The 26,785-nt window shown below is 34.8% G+C and overlaps 2 protein-coding genes across 3 annotated transcripts in view; one reads left to right on the top strand and one right to left on the bottom strand.

The window, feature by feature from the left end:
• LOC105429295 (glycogen synthase kinase-3 beta) overlaps window positions 1-26,042 on the bottom strand; it is a 48,112-nt gene extending 22,070 nt beyond the window's left edge. Inside the window, exon 1 of one of the 2 annotated variants that reach the window (XM_089075549.1) lies at window positions 23,865-26,042. In XM_089075549.1, coding sequence (XP_088931675.1) covers window positions 23,865-23,949 — 85 coding nt within the window. In that variant the 5' untranslated portion in view covers window positions 23,950-26,042. The remainder of the gene's footprint in view (window positions 1-23,864) is intronic. The other variant, XM_089075550.1, reaches the window with a different exon arrangement.
• Window positions 2,737-26,785, top strand: part of Con (leucine rich repeat protein connectin) — a 154,529-nt gene continuing 130,480 nt past the window's right edge. The window contains exon 1 of the mRNA XM_089075525.1: window positions 2,737-13,243. Coding sequence (XP_088931651.1) covers window positions 13,170-13,243 — 74 coding nt within the window. The 5' untranslated portion in view covers window positions 2,737-13,169. The remainder of the gene's footprint in view (window positions 13,244-26,785) is intronic.

Here is a 26,785-nt window from a genome sequence, read left to right as displayed (position 1 = left end):
GAACAGCCCTGAGAAACGGTACCGCACCGTTGTAGATAGAAGAGATATCGTTTTTTTTTTTTTTTTTTTTATTAGATCGATTTCCGGCGAGCGAAAGGCCGGAATCGAGATCTCGAGATGAGAATTGGAAATCGCAGGTCTGCAAAACCGCCTTGAAATCACCTTCTACAAAAGCGAATTAATTCGCGTTCCACATTTAGCAACGTTTACGTGATTGTTGGCGCCTGATAACATCTTCGAAGGGGTTCTTTCTCTATCGAATACAATTTAAATGTGGGACACCGAATGCGGATCACGACGCGACCCGCGGCGAAGTACACGAAGGTAACATATTTTAACGCACAAGTATGTCAAGTGTGCGCTACGACACTATTGTCAAGTTAAATCTCTAATAATATATACGCGACAACTAATGTTTACTTTTGTCCTTGGCAAAAGAGCATAGAGAATTAATAAAGGATAAAGAAAGAAAGAGGAGAGACGACGAGCGTTCTTCCCGCGCAAAGATCGCTTCGCGAAGATTAAAGTAAGAATAATAGAGAGACGATTAACTCGATCAGCGTTTCCTCGTAACGTCGCAAACCTAATAATTCATCGGAAATGACTGTGAGTCGAGTTTTTTTTTTTTTTTTTTTTTATTTATTAATTCCACGATAGAGGAGCCGCGAGGTAAATTTATAAAGTCGCCTTGTGATGTTATTAGACCGGAAAAAGTGGAAGTTTCATCCGTAATTTATCCGCGAACGACGCCGACGATGCGACGCCCCATACAAAGATCGTTCAGGTGGCTATAAATATTTCTATCACGTTCGATTAACCCTTACGTCCATTAAACGGGATGCTTGGATTATGATAATGACATACGTCGATAATATCGCTCTAATGTCGCAATAGTCTCTAATCGTAGCGTGTATCCTTCGTCGTCATAAGGATACGTATTAATAATAACTCGCATTCAAAGCTATAATTATGATTTTCCGACCGAGCTCGATATAAACAAATTCTTAGTCATTTCAGTTTGATAAAAAAGAAGAATGAATCAGAATGTATCTCTATTTACGGTAAGTAGCGTGAATAAATTCGCATTTTTTATTTCATAATATTCCCGATAATATTCCCGATAATATTTCGCGAAGAAAAAAAATCATATATTTTCTGTGGGGGGGGAGGGAGGGGAGGAAGGGAGGGGGCGGATAATAAAGAGGGATATCTAATCAGTATAAAGAATATTTGATTATCGAATTATTGTAGAGCCGCTGCGTTGTAAGTCTTCTAAAAATAGTGGCACGTTGTTGGCGATATAATTATTTGAATTTCTAATAGTTGGTGAATATGATTATCTGAATTTATTTTCATATATTTAGCACTTGAGATCCCGCTTCCGAAGACTCGATCTTGTTATCTTTCAGATGTTTATTAATCGCGTAATCGGCTTACGCTAATGTATCGAAAAAAAAAAAAAAAAAAAAAGAAAGAAAACAAAATTCAATTTTAGAAGAAAGAAGCCGTAAATGGAGAAAGTGAAGACCGCGGTGTAAGAAAATGGATGCTCGATTCTTACATTCCTCGAGTAAAGCGAGCGAAACGAGCGCGCGTCGATATCGCATACGTTTGAACGAAGCAGGTTAGAATATTCGCTATATTTAGCCGCTATAAGGAGATAACGTCGTTACAACACACAAACAAGCGGCACACGTGAGCAATATCGGTGCCCGTGCCCGCGTCTTCGGGGGAACAGATATGATAACGAGGAGGGACGGGGAGAAGCACATGGCGATTCCTTGCTTGAGCATTCAAATTTATCGGAATACCAACGCGTCATAAATCACAAAAGGGGGGGGGGGGAAAGAAAAAAAAAAAAATTCGAAATTTCATTAATTTCAGTATCGCCGATGAGTTCGCCGAATTTCGCGAATTGTGTGAATTAACACGAAAAACAAGACGAGGGAATATATATTTTTGGAGTTGATCAAAATACGAATTAATAAGCGATAAGATTCTTCTGTAAACTGATAAAGTCAGGGCACGAGGCCTGTTACCGCTTCAATAATCGATAACAGTCTCGCTTTCATCAATAATAGTCGATTTAGACTTTTGCCGAAAACTTTCTCGTTTGTCGTTTATGAGAAAAAAAATTATCGTTCGCCTCTTTGCTATCTTCGCTAATTTCTAATTTAAAGACGGCAAATGCAAAATTCAAAATTGTTCATTGAATTTCTTAATCTATATTTAAATAATTTCGTATCTCTTATTTTTCAAAGATGTAAGATGTACTAAATAAAAGAAAATTCAAGAAAAATAAACCCAAACAGTTTTTCTCAAGCGATTGAGAAAAAAAGTAAGCAAAGGCCGATTGTCTGGAATGACCGAAGCCAGTCCTTTTTCTCTCATTCTCTGTCTCTCTTCAAAGAGAATCTGGAAGTCGGCCAGCTCGATCTGAGTGATCCGCACCCGCCGCTCGATGACGACATTATCCCGAATCTAGATTAGTATAATGTGAACGAACTCGCGAATGAGTGTCCTAAAAAATTTTTCGATTCGATCGGTTTGGTTCAACGACCATTTACCGAGAACGTCCAGGAATTACCGACGAATTGACGACGTCGTTCTCAACACGGATTTCTCGGAGCAGCTCGGATTACTCCGATGCCAATATATTTCCCGAATGAAAAAGCTACGCTCGTAGCTCTTCAAGTGAATAATAGGTATCATTGCCGTTTATCTCTATGTGCTCATAAGGCGATAATGTCGAAACACACGAGGACAGTGAGGAGAGAAAAACGGAGCCGCTCGTCATCGCGCTCTTGCGTCAGATCTTCGTCCGTCCGTCCCCGACGTCGTCCGGTCGAAGAGCGTATCGGTAAGTAACGAGAATAACCGTATACAAACGTTGCGCGATCTATTTATACCGCCGATCAGCTGCGCAAATTGATCATAACTCAATTGCCAGACTGGCCGCCTGTCGATCAAGTTTCGTCGCGCAGAAACGAGACACCGCGGCAATGCAAATATCTCTCTCTCTCTCTCTCTCTCTTTCTTTCGGAGACTTCTCTCGGCGTGATGCAAATTAATTTCTTTATTTAACGTTCTTTCAATTTATCTTATATTCTTCCTTATCGTATTCTCTATTTTATTTTTCCTCCTCCCTTTTTTTTCTTCTTCTTCTTCTTCTTTTTTTTTTTCTTTGTAATTTCCGGCTTTTCCAAAATGAGATGCGCATTTGTGCGCACGTAAATGAATTATTTTCGACGCGTTTAGGAGTCGCCGCATTCTTTCCTCAAGCTGTACATACAGAGAGAGAGAGAGAGAGAAAGAGAGAGAGAGAGAGAGAGAGAGAGCGAGCGCGTGATTAATTATGAAGATATTCCCAAGGAGGAGCGTACTGGCATATACAACACAGGATATGCGGTTTAACACACTGACCCTGACGCAGCGTGAATTATCGATTGCGGCAGAGATACAGACGCGGTAATGCGTGCTCTTCTAACGTGTAACAAATTATTGAGAGCGATTTCCGAGAGCGCGGAGATTAAAAGAGCGCGGCACCCGTCCGTGGAGTTCACTTTATTCATTCTGAGACGCAGAAAGAATCTCCGTTCTCTCGCGTTTTTATAACGGCATTCGCGATAGCGGTATCCCCAAGTAAGTTTTGTACTACTGAATAAAATGTACTTCGAATAAAGAAAAAAAAAAAAATAGATAAAAATGTAGACTCTTTGTTTTTTGTCACAGTAGAGTAAAGGACTTAGCGACCAAATTCGAGCAAATAAAATGGAAATATATAATGATAAATAAAATAGTCACATGACATATTGTAAGATGTATGTTTTGAACTTTACTTAGCTCTCATCAGTATCATATAATGAAAAATTAAAAAAAAAAAAAAAAAAAAAAAAAATAAATAAATAGAACATACAAAGCAGAAAAAAACATAATCAATGTTCTAATATATCGCAGTACAATCAAAAAGGTGAACAGATAACAATGTGTAGATAACCTGAATAAATAACATTTTAAAATGATAATGTACGTAAATGATGTAAAAGTGTGTTATAACAAAGGCAGAAAGATTGTGTCAAAACGAGACAAGCAATAATAAATAAATAAGAAACAAGTACAGTCGAATTGTCCATTTTGGGCTAAAACATTGCGGTCTATGATTTAAAATTCATCTCATAATCAATCGAAAGAGAAAATTATGTTCAGATCAACAACATATAAATCAATCTGTAGATATTAAAATTATAAACGTCAGAAATATAGATCTTGAAATTAATTAATGAAAATGGAACCTTGTAAAAAAATCTCTTATCTAGTAAAATGTCAGCCTTTTAAAAACCTGTCAAAAAATCAAAGATGACCCAAAATGTACCTCCGGACGAAACGAAGCACACATGTTCTTATTCACATTTTTAATTTTATTTTTAACACTTCCATTTAATTATTGACACTCGCTCGCGAGAATAGAACGGTCGCTGCTCATATATATTACTATCAAAAGGAAGTTCCATGATACTCTGCGAATCCCGATTACGTCATGGCGAATGCAACACGCGCGCATTTTTATCGAAAAAATGGATGAGCAACGTCAACGGAAATAATTTTGACGCAAGATGCAACAATGAGACGTGCACGTGGCATCAGTGACTTCTCGTTTGCATTATGTTATACACGACGGGTCACGGAAATCGCTTAGTAACCGTGTTTAACCGCATTTAGTTCAAGATTTTCCAATTTTATTTAGTTACGCAATTGTTATACAATGCAAAATCCTTCGAAAAAAAAAAACAAATATATGCGTTGGGATGAAAGTGATATACTATATTAATTGTATTTACAACCATATACTGATATTTATAAAATTAGTATATTATAATTTAGTGATAAAATATATTTTTCTCTTGTAAAGCCAATTAGTCTAGAAAATGATTTTCGATTAATTTATTTCAACGAACCAATTATTTTATGGAATCAAGATCACTATTCTCTAATATCTCGCTGGTTGATGAAAATTTCGAAATCACATTCGTTAACTGACTTTATCTAAAAATTTATCTCAAGCCGTCATTAACAAGCAGACAATTATATTTGCTGTTGCGTATAAAACCTGACAATTGTAGGAAAAAAAAAAAAATGATTGAACGTCGACAAATATCCAAGATATCATTAAAGTTTTTAACATACCAATGACTACATGGAATTTTATGAAATCACTCCATGCATAATTTATTATTACTCTTCTGTGTGTGCGTTTAATTGAGCGTTCGTCGCATTAAGAATTAGCGTTTATAACTTTCGTGAAATACGGAAAATACACACACACACACACACACACACACACACACACACACACACACACACACACACACACACACACACACACACACACACACACACACACACACACACACACACACACACACATATAGAAATGATATACACCTCGGGCAAAGGTCTTGCGAAATTTCGCTGATTCACGGTTTCTTTTTGCGCCATCTTTTGTTTTGGGCGCGTACGACACCGTGAAAATTCGCTCGCGAGTCTCTTTGTACGTTATTCCAAGAGTCCAGAAACAACGGTGTCGAGGCCCGTTGTTCGGAAAATTAGCCGCAAACACGCGTGACTCCGCGGAATTTCTACCGACACTATTTACGTCTCTATTTCCGTGAAGTCAGCAATTAGCGCCGGTCGAAATGGTCGTTTCTTGCATTTACGCACCTGTTACGGTACAATATTTGTTTTCGAGTCGGGAGGGAGAATGAAAATGTTCCATTCGATTGTATGCATGGTCCAACATTTGACATGATGACGCGTCTCTTATTATTGATCGAGTAAATTTTCCATCGAGCCAAATTTTCCATACATAATACACAACATATGTATAACAAAAAAAATAAAGTATAACGTTTTTAATCGTACAAACTTGGATTATTTTTGCGAGACATTTATATGTAGGAGTATGTTAATTAATTTTGAAAAATAAAAGAAATTTTGAAGGAGAGGAACTCTAATTTAGATGTGTGAGCAACACCGTGAATTGTACAAAGAATTTTCATTCAAATAATATATGTTGAAGCCTATGCGTCATGCTGATATACATATACAAATGCATCTATAAATACATGTATATATATATATAAATCATCTACTAAAGAATATCATTGTAACAGTTAAACTGTGATCGAAAAAAAAAAAAAACGAGCAGTCATTTTATTATCATGGTCTTATCTTCTGACATGTCGAGATGAACAAACGACGAAAGATTAGTATAAATAGAAATACAAATTATTAGGCATGTTACAACTGTTAAAATATGTATGCAGATACGTTATTTATATTCTTCAGTTTTACTAGCAAATTTTCTGCTAAATTTAAAACAGACTTTTTTTTTTAACAAAAATATCACGAGTAACAATTTCCATATTTCAATTAGAAAAAAAGATTTTGCTTGATTAAAATTCAGTTGGTATCATTTAAAAAACAATTTTTTGTGATTTTATTGATTTTTATTAACAAGTGTAAAATTTATTTTTCGCAAAGTCCTTCATTTTTAATCGCTCGTAATTTATAATCGCTTTGATACTTTTATGAAAAAATTATAAAAAATACATAGGAGAGAAAGAATGGATTATCTGAGGTGTCTTGTATAATCCTTTATCTTATCCCACTTTCATTATCTCTTATCATTGCTCATTTCATATTAATATATTTTTTATAATTATAAAGAGAGAAGAAAATTTCCAAGAAATTAACAGTACAAATTTTTCATTTAAATTACATTTAACTTTATTCTTTCATTATAATTACTTTATTTTCTGATTATCCGTTATCATTTTTATCTATTATTTCTAATTATCTATTATCATTTTTCGGGTTGTCGCCCTTTTTCAAGACAAAGACAAAATTTTAGTTTTTTCATTTTCCATTTCTTTAATTTTCTTTTTATTTCTCTCAGTCGTGGGCAGAAAAGTGAGATAAGCGTCTGGTATCGTCATAGTTGCGGGAATTATTGGCACCTGCCGCAATCGATGACGTCAGGAGCAACGTCACGATGTGAGAGAGTGCCTTGATCGTTTGCCAATAATTCCGATTTGCCGTCACCGTGAAGGCGGTTCCTTTTCAAAGAACTATAAATCTCTAAAAAGGAGGTGTAACGGTATCTCGGAAGACGAGTGACGAAGATACGCGTGACATTTGCAAAATACATCGGCTATCGAATCGCAAAGAATATATCACAACGAAATATCGTTTCTATGCAACAAAACCCGACTTTCGTGACAATTTTTATTTTAGAAATGTAAAGATTGAAATTATTTACGAGCATTTATATCACAATAGAATCCGAATGGACTTCGCGACTATCGAACCCTTTTTGTTACGTTCCCGATGCATCGCGACGCTTCATTAAATTTTCAACGTCGTTTAATCTGTCTATAGTTGCATAAACATCGCGGTAAAATCAATTTTAAATTGTATACAATCGTGCAGTCGGTTTCCTAGAAATATACCCTTCAATACTGAAGAGGTTTGTTTAAACGCGTTCGAAGAATTGATCGGGGTAATCGGGCCGAGTTCATTTTTTTCTTTTTTCTGATCGCTCTGTCTGTCGCAAAAATGGCGATAACGCCATTGACTATTAATAGACCGAGCTAGTTTCGTCACCGACGATATATATATGCGGGTATATAGCGCGAGTCTCTGCTTAAATGCGTTATTTTATGCGTATGAAATTTATATCATTTTATTCGATTCGGCGAAAATGAAAAATAAATGTTATTAAATATTCTTCATATCATTGATATTTCAATGTACAATGTAGATCGTAGGTAGGCAAAAAAAACGAAAGGTTTATCACAGCGGAAAATCACAAATTGTGGAAATATAACGAGAAAAATAGCGCGGTATGAAAATCATGTGTTTACATTGGAGATTTTGCAGAAGTCATATCTATAGATTGATTCTAAATAAATCTCCTCAAGTTTAGCGCATTTAACTCATGTCTCACTTTAACGTTGCCGAATTGTAATAACTGTATAAATTAAAATATTGACTAAATCTCTCACGTATCTCTATAATTTTCCGTTGACACGAGAAAAACGATGAAATAATTTTAATAAAAAAATATAATATAATTAATAGTCACAGCTTGAAAATAATAAGATGCAAGCAAGAATGATTCCTGCATTATCGACACACACGTTAGTTGTACTTCGCTCAAGAGCAGAAAAAAAGAGTTTATTAGCCTTGATCATTTGCTGCAGAGAATGTTGAAGACTGATCGTTCATTAGAGTTCGCATTCTAATTGCGGTAACATGCTACGCGAGTCATCTATTAACACATATTACAAGTTCAGCCTGCTCACGATGTGCATGTAAATTGATCTAATCAACACGTGGCAATGACGACGAAACCACGATCGAAATAAAAAAAATATTCAAAATTCATTGAAATAATCAATTCTTTTAGATTTGTCGATACGACAAATGTAAATTGTATTAAAATATATAAAAAAAAAAAATGGAACGTTTTATATAAAAGTTATATAATTAAAAATATTCCATTGTTTCATATATATAGATTATATAAAAAGTAACTTATTATTTTCTTTGCATGTAAATTATTATAAATTTTGTTATGTCGAAGGTTTTTAACAAGACTCGAATCTTAGTCCTGGAGGATTGAAAAGTGTTTTTTAAATAATAACAAATATTATTATCAAGTTTAATGATCATATCAGTTATTTCTGGATTTTTTTTTGGATTTTTAAGTCAAGTCTTTATTTCCTAAAAATTTAAGTTTAAAGTTAGAATTGTGTAATTATTTAAATATAAACGTTTCTTAAAATTTTAAGAAAATATTTATTACATTAAAATAAGTCACAGTTATGTACGTCTAGTATTTTATTGTGACATCTAAACTAAATGTTTTTGAAGAATTACATAAAAGGAAATTAATAAGTTTGTAGTGCCATCTACCGACAATGGTTAATATTTAATGTCGTAAGATAAAACGTTGCTCGACAATAAGGTTATCGGTTATTCCGTTGCCCAACTGAAGATGTTATGAATAATTTCATTTCCTTTTTATTATTAAAATTTAGTTTTATTATTAAAATGCACTATATCGACATTACTTTTTGCAATATCGTTACGCCTTTCTATTTTGTTTTAAGGACATGATTCATAATCCTTTTTGCAAAACAAGTACCATATTAATTTCACCCAAACTGATGAATTATCCAAGAATAATTTTGTTTTTCTCTCTTATTTTCTCCACACTCTCCCTTCCTTACTGTGCTTATTTTTTGTGTTCGTGTGAGTTTTGTGAAAAACATTTTTCGTAATCTCGTTTTGAACGCACGCGCATGATTAGCTTGCTTTGTTATCAAAGCTTATTCGTGTGGTGCCACGAGATGACGCACAAGGGTGGCGCCACACGACTGGCACGTGTTGCAAACTCCTAGATGCAGGACTATGCACTTTTAGAACGAGTAAACTATTAAGATAATCGACTCGAAAGAATTCAATCGTCAAAGTTGCTTAAAATTTTTATTCACATAAATCTTCATTTTAAGATCCCTAATCCTTTTTCCACGTGTTAAAAATTTATGCAGAATGCAAAGTTCAAAAGAAATATTTATAAACATAGAAAACGTCGAGTGGTATACGTTTTATAAAAATTGTAAATATATTTAAATGAGAAGACTCAGCAATGTAACTTGGATGTAACTATAATGTGCAAGTAGCAAACTTACTTTTTAACGTAACTTAATCGTAACATCGTTAAAATCATTCGTCGTTCGTTTGTTACGAAGCTTGCTTTCGATCGCTTTCGAGCTGAATAATAATAAAAATAAATAATGGCAGCTTATTGTTTATTAAATTCAGAGTGAAATGCGGAGGAAGGGTGGGGCTTCTGCTGCATCTCAACTTCACAAACTTTCTGACCCAACTTAAGCCAATTTTAGATTAGGTTCCAAAGGTCTTTGCTCTTTTCCCGCCCACGTGTATTCACTTCTTATCTTTAATAAGTATTTAATCTTCATAAGTATTTAATCTTTATAAGTATTTAATGATGCGTCGAAATTCTTGTTTTGTACAGACATCATTCTTTATTCATTTTAAATCTTGCTTATAACTTTTGAATAAATAATAACGACTAATAATGTCGACTAAAACTTTGAGAAAATTTTTATTTATGATCACGCAATCTGTGTCCAATAAAAGTCCCCGTGAAAGAATCATAAAACCGAGTTTACTCAAAGTTTTCGATCAATATAAAGTGCAGTATTTTAACAAAAATATAGCCAAATTTTAAGATACATATTTAAAATTTTTTTTATCTCATAAATGTAATTAGATGATGAAATGTAATTAGATGATAAATTGGATATTATCTTGCCATTTGAAAACAATCCATTGTAATTCTATCCATATTGTTTCAGTTCAAAATTAGATTTGTTAGAGAATATATGTGAATGTATGTATGAATATATGTGGAGGTAAATCATTCAATGCTGAGTTAACAATTTATCACTTTGTTCTTTACAATTCAACTTCTGTTATTCAACTTTAAATCGTATAATATTATAAATTCGGTACTTCGATATAAGATACATATAATATTTTCATTTTATAGCTTCTCGGAAGACATAATTTCATCTCTTTTACTAATACCTAAAGATTAGTAAGTATTAAAGGGATATGCTACAATAAAGACTCAAAAAAGTTCTTGTTAAAGATTTCTTTAAATACTTAGAGTCTTCAGAAAATATTAATATTAATTGGTAGATTGATTGAATAGAAGACACTTTAAAAATTTTTATACATAAATACAACACACACACACACACACACACACACACACACACACACACACACACACACACACACAATATATATATATTTATGTGTTCAAAAATTCTCTATCGTATATGTATATGTATGAGTTACATGGTTGCACAATATTATAAATCCCATTATAGATATGTTCAAAAAAACTTAATTCATTGGTGGCGCTGAAAACTCAAACTGTAATTATCGGAAAAATTCTTGAAAATTTCTAAACTATATAAATAATTATAGTTTCATTTAAACCTATAGATTTTTTAAAATAATTTTTTTCATGAAATGGCGCTTTAAAAAAAATTTTAATTTCACTACAGATTTTGACACTTTTAAATATCCTGTTCTCAAAAACTAAAAATGAAAAAAAAAAAAAAATTCCTACGCTTAACCGCAACTATCAATTTTATGAAGTTACTCTTGAAACTTGAAGCCAATCGATCAAAAACTGTTCTAGCTATAAACGCCGCCAGTTGAAAAAGTGATTTTGAAAAAAAAAAATAAAATTCGCGTTTATAGTTTCAGTATCGATTTGTCAGTCGAATTTGTTAGTTTACCAGAGCGAATCCATCTCCACTGAAACAGACAATAGACTACATGGTTGAGGGAATCTTTGTAGCTTAAACAGATGGGACTGAGCAGGGCTTAAGATAGGATAAAAGTCGTTTTAGGGAGGAACTGACCAGGTGCGTCATGTTTTTCTATAATACTTACACAACTCGAGAACTTGAAATCTTATTAAAATCTTTCAGGACCTTTTTCAGAAAGATTTTAAGATATCAATCTTTCAAAAACTATAAAAAAAAGGATCGGTTTCTTTTTTTTGCCAATGTTACATAATGTAACGTATACCCTCAATAAAAGCGTTAACTTTTTTATGGATAAAAAAAATATTCCCGAGATCTTCCAGTTAATTCTTCTTTACATGATGTTATAATACAGATTTTTAGTTATACAAAATCGAAAAAACTTGAGACCAAATAAAGTGTAGATGTATTTTAATACAGAACACGTTTGTAATTGTTTGCGATTGTTTTTTTTTTTTTTTTTTGGACAATAATGCAATTTTTTATTTTGCATAACTTATAAATTATAAATTATCGCGAGTGGAACGTATAATCTTTGTTAGAAGTTTAGTTTGTCAAGAATGAAATGCTAAATTCAAACGCAAAGGTGGTTCGTTCAACTTTGTCCTCGGCTCACAGTCAAGGTCGACATCTAGGGTATTTGTTACCCGGAAGATACGATTGCACGTATAGAAACGCAATCGCCGATTGTACGTTGCGAACTCGAATGCAACGATTGCTTTTTGGCTCCTACCGATGATATCGTAAATCAACTTACTCGCTAAGAATATACAACGTTACACTAGTCGGCTAAGAATATACCGATGCAACTAATAGCGAATGCGTATCCCTCTCGTGGAGGCGGGATTATCTTTATCTCGAATATACTATAGGGTCTTTTAGATGTCATTTAATCATATGAAATTATCTTTTCATAAAAAAAAAAAAAAAAAAAAAAAAAAAAAAAAAAAAAATCTTCAAATTAGTCGAACAAATTAAATAAAGTAGGTATATTCGATAGTTTTTTTTTAAAGCGGTGTAAAAATATGCACGACAATTATTATATGAATGGACAAGCTTATTTATAGAGAATAATATATTTATAATTATAATAATAATTATACGTAATAAAATTATACATAAAAATTTTTATATAGTTTTCATAATATTTTTTATTTTTGGAAATCTATTAAAATTTACTAAATTATTTATTGAACTTGAAACGTCATATTTTTCATAATACGAATTTCTCTATTGTTATGTCTCTATTATTAAAATTAAACGATTTAAAAAACAATGTGTACAGACTGTAAATTAATTTGAATATGCAGTATTACTTCCTATCTGGTGACAATAAGAATTACATCGTAAATTATGGATTATCACAGTTTGCAATTATCGCAACAATGTCGCAAAAATTAAAGTCAAACCGGATATGATAATAACAATAATATAAGTTCATCAATAAGATAGACATAGAATTACAATAAAAAGTTTTTTTTCAACTATTTCTAAAAAAAAAATGAATTAGTCATTATTTCATATATTATATGTCATATTATTATTATTTCATATATTATATAATGTACATATAATAAATTTATATAAAATATTAATGTGGAATATTAATGTAAAATGCCTAGCACAGGCCGGAAAGCGTTCGGTCGATGAAAGTAACGCGACGGATCGTGCTTTCGTCGAAGGATGAACCGATGGCGACAATAGGCGGGCGTTCTCCGTGATCATCCATGGAGAACAATGGTGTCCTGTGGACGCGAAACAAACACAAACGCATTGTATACCGTGCAAACAACAGCGGATTTCTATTTGCGGTAAGAACATTCATTTATTGATTCGACAGCGTATCTCGCGGGCTGCCGCTTTTATAATCGACAGAAAACCGAAGTGTACCGAAGTGTAATGGCGGATCCGAGACGAGCCTCGGTTTCGGGATTCCGAATGCCAAGACGCTTTTGGCACGTAGGCACGCGAATTAATATTAACCGTCCTTTATTAAAATGCATTTATTTCAAATGTAATTCTAGAACGAGAAGCTTATTTTCCAAAAAAAAAAAAAAAAAAAAAAAAGAGAACGCACTAATTTTTGTGCTAACTTCGAGAACAAATTTCTAAGAAAAATTAGAGGAAAAAAGTTTAAAGAATATTATTTATTTTTTTTTTTAATATAAAATTTTGCTTAATGTATTCAAAAATTGTAGTCAAGCTTTATTTTCAGAAAAGCTTCATACGTTTTCATTTCTGCACATTTTCATGCAATAAGAATTCATTTCGGGCGAACTTTTCCTTTTTAAAGGATTCAATAGTGATTTTTCTTGAAATGCAATTCCTTCTCTATTAAAGTTATACTCATAAATATGTTTAAAAGGAAATTGCCTAAATAAAATGTGCTCTTTTGCAAATCGTAAGACTTCTGCTGGGTGACCAAAAGCCCTGCACTGGCGAACTACGCCTTATTTTTTTCTCAGCTCAAGGCCGATCGCGACATTGTGTTAAGGGAACCAATGCAATGTAACATATTTCTCGCTTGACACACTTTGTCAGAAGTGAATTCCACGAATTCTAACAGTGCAACTTTCTGAGTGCAACTTTCGAGCACAATGCTGCCCCTTGTCGTAAGACCGTAATCGTAATTCAGATAATTAAAAAGAAAAAGGTAAAGAAAATTGAATTTAATTGTAGAAAAATATTACACGTTTATATTTACGAAAGAAGTCTACATTTAAAGAAGTTAAAAGAGAAATTAAAATAAAGCAAATTTCTTATTTAGATTATCTAGATTTGAGGAAAAAATATCCCTGATTAATTTTATTCTAAATTCTATACGATATATCCAAAAAGAAAAAAATTTAGAAGAAGAAATAATCAATTCAGGAAATGCTCTACATAATTATTATAATATAATTATTTAAATTTATTTCCTTACAAACAGAAATAGTATATATAAAACTTTTGTTATCGTATTTCAATGCATCTTCGCTTATCATTTATTCAGATAATCTTCGTTAAAATGGAAATAAAAGTATTTCGAGTTAAAAGTCTGTCGTTTAACATTTACATTTAGAATGATAACTTAGGTTTACCTTTTAATTGTATAAAGCGCATTACACACGTTAATTTTAAGGAAATTGCTAGGTATTACATTCTGTCATTTAAATTTAATTATATTCCAAGAATCAGAGAAAGAGAAAGAGAGGGGAGATGGAAAGGCGATCTTTTTCAATCAGAGGAATACAATTTTAGCTGAGAATAGAATTACATTAAATGATATGGTCAGCTTTTTCGTTGGCATGCAACGAAAAAGCTGACCATACTACCAACAACGTTGTAGATACAACTTCTTTTGAGAATTAATTAGTCAACTAATAATTAAATTAATTATTTCTGTGAAAATCGATTTTCAAATGACATTTAAAAAAAATCAAAATCATATCCAAGCAAAGCTGCAAAGCTAAATATGAATATATGTATATATAATTCGCGTATTTATATTTATATAATTTAGATTTTCCTCAATATGAATTCAAAATAATTTGAAAATAAAATATAAAAAGAGTAAAAGAGAAAAAAAATAAATTTCAGCAATTTAAATAATTGCAAGGAGCATCTTTAAATAATTAAAAAATAAATAATATATTTAAATGTAAAAAAGTAAGAGGGCAATTATCAATTTAAAATTACTTCTTTTCGAAATTTAGTAAACGCGCTAAGGATTCACACGAGTAGAAAATTGTGATGCGGTCAAATGAGTAATTAATTCTAATAATCGATCGTTCGAACGTCTACAAATGCGTCTGCAATTTTTTTCGAAGCGCACAGCGAAAGTTTAAAAATATAACGCGTCAGCAAACGCAAGTTTATAACGCGTTGTAATGAAGCTATTTTTAAAGATGAGCGTTCAAAGCGAGGATATTTACAACCATGGCGCTTAGAAAGGGTTGGTTCTTGTAAAAAGTACATTGCCATACGTTTCATTGAGAGAGAGATAACAATAGTATATTATTCTTTTAACTCCCACGTGTTTTTATAATGTTTCCTTCATTTTAATTCGATTCTTTATTGTAATTATTTTACTCTTTACTTACATTTCTTTCTCTACATATTGTATTTTTAAATTTTAAGGTAAATAAAATAAATAGATAAATAAATAAAAGTTGAAATGTTTTCTGATTCCAATCGAATCAATGAAATTCAGAAGTCGAGTCAAATTTTTTTATTTCCGCATCTGACAATATCGGGTAATAAAATCGGATAATAAAATTCTGACTGACGAGAAAAAATTCGGCTTTATTTTCAATGTTCAAAGTTATCAATTTATCTATTTTTTTTTTAAATGTAATAAAAATATGATATTTGATCGATTAAAAAGTTCAATAACTTGCTGTTTTCTATGTTTTATCAATATATTAGTTATATAGAATATGTTAGCTTTTTTGTACATGGTCTTTGTGTATATATCAAATTATTCTTTTACATGACTAAGGTGCACACTTGAGGAAATATTAAGAACAAGAATAAATATTAAATTTTGGATATGAAAATTTGGAATAAAGATTAAATGCAAACAAACAATGGACACAGGTATAAGAATATCTTATTGTGTGTTATATTTAATCTTTATTCGGAATTTTCATTTCTAAAATTCAATATTTGTTCCTATTTCTAAGATTTCTTCCATTGTGCGCGGAGCCTAAAATTTGGGAGGAAAAAAAAAAATATAGCATCGACAAAATCACATCGGGCTTACACTTTGGGGGGGTTCCCTAAGGAGCATCGAAAACTTGATTATGCTATATGTTCTATTCGAATTTAACGCGGTGACCTTGGGTGATCGATATTAAATATCTTAAGCCGAGAGTATCTTTGAAAACATCCAGCATTATTAATTTCGTGGCTTTCAAGCTTACTTTAAGATACCGCGTGAATCGGAAAATTGAAGATAAATAATTAATAATTTAAAAAAAACTTACACACTGTACACAATAAATATGCATATAACTTATTAAACTCGTTAAACGTAAATCCGTCGATAATCGCACGCTTCCTTCATCAGTATATTCCGCACATCTATATACTTATTGGTTTCAATATTGGGACGACAAGAAAGTTTGTTGGAAATAGTATTGATCCCCTTCTTCGAAATACTCGGAAATACACCGGATCGACGGTGGCGTCATCCCAGAATTAAACAGTTTCCGTTTTAGCATCGTCAACCAAACGCGGGATGCCGCGATGGATCGGGTGGATCCATCCCGAGGAAGGATCGATCGGCGCGATATAAAGGTTAGGAGAGGAATCGGGATATGCATGTGAAATGTAAAAGGTCTCTCTTTTAGACCGCCGCCCGCGGAAAATACGTCTGATTCGGATTCAGAATAACCCATCGCTGCCATCGCCGCGAGGATAATCGATCCTCCGCGCAATCGAAGAGGTCGTCTCCGCGCTCCGCCTGGCAACCGCGTCAATACGCAATTACTTGGTCGACCATCAGCCCCGATTATTTATAAATCGGATCGGTCGGTACTGTTGTCCGTCTCTATCGAGATAAGTTATGAACCTGAGGATGCGAGAGGCAGCTTGTCACCTCTTTAATCGGAAAAATCAAGGAAACATGTTTCGATCCTCGGAGTAAGCGTCGCGAGATTTTCATCTGCTTCCCTTAAGAAAAATTTATTAAAAATTTCAATTTAACAAAAAAATCTAACTGTGACTCTTGAAAATTACAATATAATTGCAATAAAAAGGCACTAAAAAGCGTCAAAGCGCGGCTATTAGTGCGTGGTAATTTATTTAATAAAATACTTATTTCGCGTGTATTATTGCATGCAATTATTAAATTTCAATATTCTATTTTAATTTATTCAAAAATGTTCTGTTACAGACTCTTAATTAAGAATGTATTATACTTTTTTTTTTATTTACAATAAAAAAATTATGAAAAAATTATAATTATAGATCACATTTGAAAATAATACAGCAAAAGATTTTACAGCGGTTTAGAATCTGGATAAAAAATTATTTAAATATAAAGTAGAAATGTGTTTGTGAATTAAATTTTTATTTGAGAAACAATTAATCTCTGCACCGTGATAAAATTACATAAATAATCTTGAATATTTAAAATATTTGTATAAAAAAAATTAAGATTTTTGTCATTACATTTCCTTGATTACATTTCCATTAGAGCACATTTCTACTTATTTGTTTAAATAATTTTTGATCCAGACTGTAAATGTCGCTAAACTTTTTTATATTATTTTTAAATAAAATTTAAAGAATTTAAAAGAATGGTTAAGTTTTATAATAATAATTTTTTTATTTATAAAAATTATAAAAATAGATGTAATATAATAGTATTAAATATTATTTGAAAAAGTCTCCTGAATTTATCAAGATTCCATTCCCATTCCAAAGCCCATAAACTCTGTGTCGTAAAAAACAATACAATCGTAAAAAGTTTAGTAATTAGTTTTATGTGATAAGATTTTACAGTTAGACACATGTATATTTAATTATTCGATTTTTTTTTTGTATTGTAATGTAATGAGTAATCAAAATTAGATGAAAACGTTCACACACATTTTATTTAATTACTTTGACAAACTTAAATAAAATATATATAACATGCTTTTAATAAAATTTCTTTTGGAAGATGAATATGAATATGTGAAAATCAGATAAAATACAGAAAAAACGCGTGGCAAACACTTTTGCAATGACAGACCAGATTAAAAAACGGGGATAAGCCGATGCTCCTCAGTCAATCATGCATATGGTTGAATATTTTTATTTAAAAGCTCCCGTATTGTCATCCATGTTTTAATATGACATATAACTGAACAAACTGGCAAAGACAGAATATAGAGGTCATATAAATCGTTCGTTAATAAAGCGTAGTTTCGATAATCACAAGTTAACAAGCATAATAATAATAATAATAATAATTCGACAACATAATATATTTAGTTATTAGGGAAATTCTTAGGATGAATTTTTTTCTATGCGAATATAAATAACAAATATGTTGCGGATAAATTTTCAATGTTGCGAGCGCACTTGGGATGAAGATGCAAAAATCGGATGATAAAAAGCGAATCAAGCGAAAATCAGGCCGGTTAATGAGGCAGAAGCTCATTGAAACACGCGTATCGTTTTTCTCTTTCTCTCACGAATAGTTTAATATCGTAGAAGCACATTGACCTACATCTCGAACACACGTGAATCGGTAACGTGATCGACCCTCTTTTACAAAAGTCTCCGAGGGATTCGTACAGTCCTTCAAAAGATCGATCGTTCAATATTTGATCAGTTGTAGTAAAATAAAAAAAAAAATCTATATAGTACAAATATACGCGATATCGCATCTCCACCGTGTTATCTTTTTGGCAGAAAGTTCCTCTGACCATTGCATTATCACTTAACTGGAGATACTATCGAGATATCTATAGCATTCGATAATAAATTAATAAGACAGAAATTAGATCACTTTTTAATGATAATGTATCCGATAATAATAATAATAATAATTTCATCCTCATTTGTGAGAGACCACTAAATTGGAGGAGAGAGGGGGGGGGGGAAGGCCATAGATAAAAAATAATGGAAAATATAAAAATAATAGAAAGATCATTTTTAAGTCACACCGTTGTGATAGGAATCACTATTTTTTTTTTTTTCTTTTTCCGATGATATTATTCCAAGGTATTCTGTACAGTGCGGGTACGCATATCATGCGATCGGATTATATTTTTAATTGCATCGGAAGGTTACGGACGTGCGCAGGTCGCGTGCGCCAAAGATAGCGGCGCGATTGCGTTACTAGTGTCACTATTTTTGACAGGAGTACGCTCTCATCGCTGACAACACGGAAGCTAGCAAGTTAGCCTGATTTAACATTGTCGTTATAGAAACTCGATCTGTGTTCCGCACGAGATGAAACGACACTCGTTCTCGTTCTTCTTCTTGGGACTTTTTTTGCTCATCTCTCGCTCTCACGATATTATCATAAAAGATGTTGTTTATCAACGTAAACATCACATCAGGGTACAGTACGTCCCAATTTTAGGGATGGTTTTTCAAAAAGTTTCAAATTTTTTTTTTCATTAAATTAATACAAGGAACTTTAGAAGATAACGATTGCCGGTTGAGTATCTTATGCGTACGCATAAATACTCAGATTTAATTCAGATGATACTATCTATTAATATTGTTACTATTATTAATATTATTTATTTAATTTAGACGTATTAGTAGATTTCTACAACTGTGTACGGAGATGTAGAAAAGTAGAATTCTGAATATCGATCAACGTCTGACTGTCAAGTTTATTTCTGTTGAATGTGATGTAATAAATTACCAGTCGGGCACGAGTCGCGTTTAGGAAAGTCAAAGTAGAAGTTTGAATCATTACTGTCGCCTACTTACGCCTACTATCACCTACCACCGCGGCCGCTCGTTGTTGAGCGGCAATATCGCACAGATAATCCATCGGAATGGCAAATTATACCACGTCCTTGGGGACGTAGGCCACTCAGAGGCGTCTTAAATGTATAACGATATACTATTTCTTGCATGGAGTACATTAAAGCTCACAAATAAAATAGTATTACAAGTCTCGTACTCGTTATTATTAACGTTATTATTATTAACATATTAACATTATTGAGATAACGCATATATTATTACACATTATTAAGATAAAAAAAGATTGTTAAATTCCTACATGGTTCTTACCTATGTAATAGGACAGAAATGGAATAATTTAATTCATGATCGATACGATGCGTGATAGAATAAGATAATATGTTTATGACGAGACAACTTACTTAAAATAATTTCTTATTAAAATAATTATAGGAACAATTATAGAAAAGCCCTCTTCACCTTTATTCGATTTATAGAAAATTATCATTTACTTTTATGGAAAATTGAAAAAAATCGAAATTATGCTTTATACAATTACAGAGGAATGTTATTATTATAACTATTGACATTTTTAAATAGAATAAAATATGAAAATTATGTTAAAGATGTTGCTTTATTCATTCAAACTGTATGATTTAACTCCATATATAGTTTGGTATATCGATTAAAAATTATGCAAGCGTTATGCAAGTTCAAGGCGGTAACGGTTTATCTTGCACAGTCCGGCGCATGTGGATTACATGGCGAGATACATGATTTATCCTGTGCCGTTACATAAATTGCCTTGCCAATGAGCAAGTACGCAACACGAAGAAATATTTATTAAACACAAGTGCAATTAGGCCTTTAGGTTATCTACAAGCAATTAAACAATTAAGTAGAACTTGTTTTCAAATATATGAAATTCTTAGATTTTTAGAACGTTACAAACAATTCTTAAGTATTTGTAACTATAATTATATGTAACATCAAATATCAGATGTCGAATTGATCGAATTCTTTTAATTAAATGATGAGTCACATTAATTTTTCCTTGCACTATTCGCCCCACGCTCATTACTTATTTATCTATCTATCTTTATTATTCATCAAATAAAATTTAAGTTAAATTAACTGTTCAGGCAAAGGTTCGTTTTAAGAAACATAAAATATTAAATGGTTTTTTTCAATACATTTCAATGTTTTAATTTCTCTTTTTCTCAACATCTCTTAAAATTCAATTTTCTACTTTAAACATCAGTGAAAATATAAGTTAATATTACCTGTGGTAATTTTTTAAGGACCGAAAGGTCCCTTTAATGACGTTACGATCTCGTGATCGCATTTGCTGCCTTTTAAATCCAGCTTAATGTATCGTAAGCACATATTGCATTTAGTGTACTGGATCAATGTGCGTTAACACGTACGTAAATCAAACGCCAAAAATGTAATACATATATAATCAGATTTTCAGGCGCGTAACTATAACATAGGCGTAGTCATTGGATTGCGTCGACACGACTATGATCGCGAACGACGAAAATAATCATCGCGAGGATAATTACACGTACGTTTTAATCAGTCGTGAGATAGTATATTATTATTAATTAAAATTTTCCCCCCGACATTAATTACAAAATATTTATTACTTAAAAGAACTTCCTACGATAAAATTTTTTCTGTATTTCTATGAAGCTATGCTTTGTCACACGCAATGCAATGTACCAATACAATATTACGTTATTAGATTTTTGCTGTCAATATAAATTATTATTTTCACTCCTTGATTTTTTAAATATTCATACAGAATATATATATATATATATTAAAACATTGTAATATTAAAAAATATAATTTATATAAAAATGCTGGAGAATTAATGAACAATTTTAAATTATTCAAAAAGACCGAATGCAAATGTAATCTTCGTGAAATAATTAGCCGTTAAATCTAGATTGATCACTAATATGCGATATGTAGGTTAATGGAAAAGATTGATTAAAATTAAGCAAGACGAGTCATAAGTATGTAATTACTTTTTTAATATGCTGTTAACACAGCGCCTCTTCGCGGGAATGCTCTTTTGTAGTTTCACCACTCGCTATGGGGAAAAGTTCAGAGAACGATAGTTTTCAACCCCACCTTGTCCTAGTTATGAAAAACTTGATTAAAACATGATATCCAACATTCATAAGATAATGAGTCGTCAAATACGCGCGAATCATCAAAATACATCAGATAAACTAACGAAGGACAAATTAACGTGACAATTAACAGCGAGATATGTCGAAACTACGCAATCGTAGTGATTTTAACACACTATTATTCAATATCTTTATAAGTTGTCGAAGCACTAAGAATATTGCTAGACTTTTCTTGAAAAGTCACAGATGTAATTTCTTTCGCGATATGTTTTCTCTGTAAATTCGCACTTTTACATTCATGTCTCGTTACTTTATCGACTTTGCTCGCAAATTCAAACTGCTTTATTATTTAAATGTAATATTCGCAGGAATATTGCTAGGAAAAAAAGGGCCATTAAATATCAATCGTCAAAATTTTTTAAGTTGGTTAATTCGGAATAAACCGCGTGGATTCACTCTGCCGTTGCTGATAACGACTACGTTTTACATTTTAACACACCATTTAACTCTTTACCACTCGGAGACTTTTCGGATCATTTACCAGCAACTTGAATATATTTTTTCACAAAACAGTAATATATTATTTCAAATAAAATGATGATGATAATTATTCTATTTTAAATGATATTTAAAATAAAACTTTATTGATACTTCTATTAGTTACCTGCAGTTTTTTTTTTTTTCGTGTTCCTTTAGAAAGGACATTTGAGTCGTTTGACTCCCCCCCTCCCCCCCCCTTAAAGGAGATACATCGAATGCAAAGGACTAATATTCCATATATTGTTCAAAGTATCATGTAGAAAAAATTGTATTATTTCAAAAGAAAACTCCGAAATAACGCAGAAATATTGTAAGAAGAAAAGAGACAACAACCTGAGTTTTTTTTGTTTTTTTGTAATTTTGCACGTTGCATTTCGTCACTTGACTCGCTTCGCCAGAAGGGCATAGGATATCTCAGACGAAGAGGGATTACTACGAGGGAAACGCGGAGGAGCGTAATATCGACTCCACCCTCAGAGGAGTCTCACGACTTTCGTGACATTCGTGACACTCCTTTTCGTAGAGGTTGTCAGAAAATACGCCACGCGAAGACGAGGCGAGATTGACAATTATCAGGGTGGAGTCTTAGAGACAGCGTGAAAAAAGGCGACCGCTTATATATCGTTCCTCCCACCTTCCCCTCCGATGATGATCCCCTCGCTTTCCAGAACATCCAGGCACTCGCATGCACAGTTCTGCATCCCATAGATGATTCGAGGGAAAGAGAAGAAGGGGGGAAGGAGAGAGAAAACGAGAGATATACAGAGAGAGAGAGAGAAAGAGAGATAAATGGGAGAAGAGGAATAACGGAGTAAACGAGTGAGGAAATAAGACAGGGACAAAGATGGACAATGGATCTGTTCCTTACGACTGCACCTTATTACACTCTGTACACCTCGGTAAATTAACCGCAACATTCATCAACTCACGTTTTTCCAATAAAACACCAAACGGATATCGTCAATCGTCGGAAGAGAGCGGAAAATATAAACTTGAAATGAGCAGGAGGTTAAGTAGCAGTCAAAGGAGCAGACCGTTTTTCCTTTCGATCGCACTTTAGGCCCGTACTTTCCAGCTGAGTTTCTTTACAGTTCAACTTTTTTCTCCATTTTTCTCCAACAAAAAAAAAAAAAAGGAGCAGAAAGTTCAGATAAAAAGAACAGGCCTTTTGTCACGGCACGCTCTACGCGATAGGTAACTGTATATATTTAAAATCGAAAGGTAAAAAAAAAAAAAAAAAAAACCGCAATTGAGAAAATGGATTTTATAGTGAAAGTCATGAAGAAGACAAAAGAGGGATAGAGAAAGAGGGAGGAACCGCGAGGGAAGATGAGGTTATGGTACTTACTGCTGATCTTCATGCCGCCGAGGGGCGGATTCGCGGGTGGCTTGTTACCCTCGGCGAAGGAGGTGGTTCTCGGTCGTCCGCTCATCCTGAAGCTGTCTCGACCGTCTCCACCCCCGCCTCCGCACCTACACCACCACGACTCGAAGAGGGTTTCGTCCCCCGCCGTTCCCTGCCTGCCCCGCTGCGCCTGCCGCGTCTCTACTAGGTTAGGTCGGCCGGTACTTCTCCGGCGATTCTCCTCCTCCTCCGCCGCCTCCGCCTCAAATTAGCCCCGGTAGTCACCGTCGACGTCGTTCTCCTCGCCGTCAGCAGCAGCAGCAGCAGCACCACCTCGCACATCAATGACAGTCACACACGCGATTATCACATCGCACGCGAGCGCGCGCTCACGCGCGCACTTTCTCGCTCTCTTTCTCTCTTCCTTTTCTTCTCTCACTTTCCTTGCTACTCCGTTTTCGTGTTTCCTACCTCACGTTACGCTATCGACGTTCGATCGGACGGACGGGGAGCGGAGAAGGAGGGGAAGAGGAACGCAGGAGCGAGGAAATGAGGGCAGAGATGAAAGGAGAGAGACCGGGCGAGAGAAGCGAGAGGCAGCGCGCGAAGTCGCGCGGCGGGGGGGAGGAAGAGGGGGGAGGGGGGGACAGCACACTTTTCACGGGCGACTTTATCTTCCCACTACGTTCGCGACACTACCGACACGATGAACGGGCCCCGGTCGCACACCAGCGCGTCTTCCTCCACGCAGACGGAAGAAGAGAGAGGCCACTTTCACACACTCGTCGTTTTCGTCGTCGTCGTCGTCGCCGCCGTCGTACGCGACACCACCCTCTTTCTCGGCACACTGACGCGCACTCTCTCGGCGATGACGGCCTAGCTTCTTCCGCGCGCTGCTGTCACGGCGATGCGGCAGCGGCGGCCGCGAGCGGCGGTTCCGAAGCGCGGTACCGCCAGCCAATGAGTGGCGGTGGCGGGGGAAGGGCGACGCTGCGGAACGCTGCCGCCGAGCGACGAAGGGTGCGTGCCAACGTCGCGGTGGTGCTGGTGGCGGCGATGATGATGATGATGGTGGTGATGGTGGTAGTGGTGATGGTGGTAGTGGTGGCGGTGGTGGCGGTGGCGGTGGCAGACCGACGTTTTCGGGACGGTTTGTACGGCACGGCTTCTATATAACGCGGCCGCTTCCTCGCGATTTCGTCCCTCGGGTTTCTCCGCCGTCGTCGGTCGTGGACGTATTACGTAGCGGCGCGCTACCGCGCGGTGCTCCGCTAGACCGACGACGTGAGTCGCGCGGCGTGGATCCTTACTTCCACGGTCGCAAAAACGTCGCGTTGATCTCCCTCCGTCTATCTACCTCTCGCGCTCGCGGCTATCTTTGCTTCTCTCTCGCTGCTCCGACGTTCTCTCTCCTTCTTGCTTGCGCCGTCGCACCTCGTTCCGTCCGTGTCTCTCTCTCTCTCTCTCTCTCTCTCTCTCTATCTCTCTCTTTCGTTCACTCGCTCGTTCGCTTTCTCCCTCTCTCTTTCTCTCTTACACTATCTCCTTCTCTTCTTCACCGTTCTTTCTCCCTATGGAGTCTCGTCACTCGTTGGTTATTCCGATTCTTGCGTTACTCCAACTCTCCGTCGCCGACGTCTGACAGACTTTCGCGCTGCTGCATTTCGCCCGCGATACGCGAATCGAATAGCACGAAATTACGGAGCGAGAAGGAACGATCGCGCGGCTACTACGCTCTTCTTCTCGACAGGAGGTCGTCGTCGCCGTCGCCGCCGTTCTTATCGTCGTCGCCGTTGTCGTCGTTGTCGTCCTTGCGTTCAACGCCCGTGTTCAATCGGCACTGTCCCTCTCTCTCTTTCTTTCTTTTTCTCACTCCCTCTCTCTCTCTCTCTCTCTCTCTCACTATCGCTCGTCGCGGGCACCGGACAGACCGACGCAGGGCAGCTCTCGTAGCAGCTTCCTCGGTACGTCGCGACGACGCGATGGACGCGGTGGTAATGTCGAACGCGGGGAAAAGAGGCGCCGTCCGCGGGCCGCACGGCGATGGTAATGTCGAACGATACACGGCGATCAGCGACGACCTCTCTGTCTCGTCGTCGTCGTCGTCGTCGAGCAGCAGCACGGCAACACCACACCGACCATTGGATTTTTCGATGCCTCCTCCTCAGACATTGACCCGTTCGGGCGAGATCGGGCCAGTCGAGCGCCGGCGGACATTGCCGAGTGTGACGTCAGCGACACCCCGCCCCGCCCCGCCTCTTGCCGAGTGTGCCGCAAACGGCACGTTCTATCGAGTGCGACGATGGCGCCGTAGTCGCGATTTCCAACGCCGTCTCGCATTCGCCGTTGCAGTTCGCATGGCCACCATTATGGCGCGCGATTTCAATGTCGAGAAGGATTATGCGATTTGCACAATAATTGCAAATTGAAGATGACAAACGAAATTATTACACATTTCTCTTTTTCTTATTACTTGGTCTAATCAATATTTAATATATTAATAATTAATCTTTTTATTTTCCTCATACGATTGACTATATTTTAATATTTTGATATTTTTTTTAAATAAACATATTCTGAATTTCAATTCGATGATTTGAAACAATCTATTCTTTTTTTTTTAAGAAAAATTTAAAAACTAATATTTTGATTTTTTTTTCTAAGTGCATTTCTTTTTTCAACGAGATTTATTATTTGCCAGAATTACAGATCTCCTTTTTTCAATATTATTAATCGTTATTACTGATTTAATTTTTTCCACATATGTAATTCAATAAAAAAATAGTCATTATTATAAATCGAAAGTCTTTTTAAATCTCTCAGCAAATATAAACAAGCATTAACCTCATTCAGTGAAATTCTCATTTAAAAAAAGGTTTTATTGATATACATTTTTAATCTTTTTTATCTCTTAACAATACTTT

Source organism: Pogonomyrmex barbatus, unplaced genomic scaffold, assembly GCF_055798465.1.
Source record: "Pogonomyrmex barbatus isolate J1 unplaced genomic scaffold, ASM5579846v1 scaffold19, whole genome shotgun sequence".
NCBI lineage: Eukaryota > Metazoa > Arthropoda > Insecta > Hymenoptera > Formicidae > Pogonomyrmex > Pogonomyrmex barbatus.
This window is presented reverse-complemented; position numbering and strand designations above follow the sequence as displayed.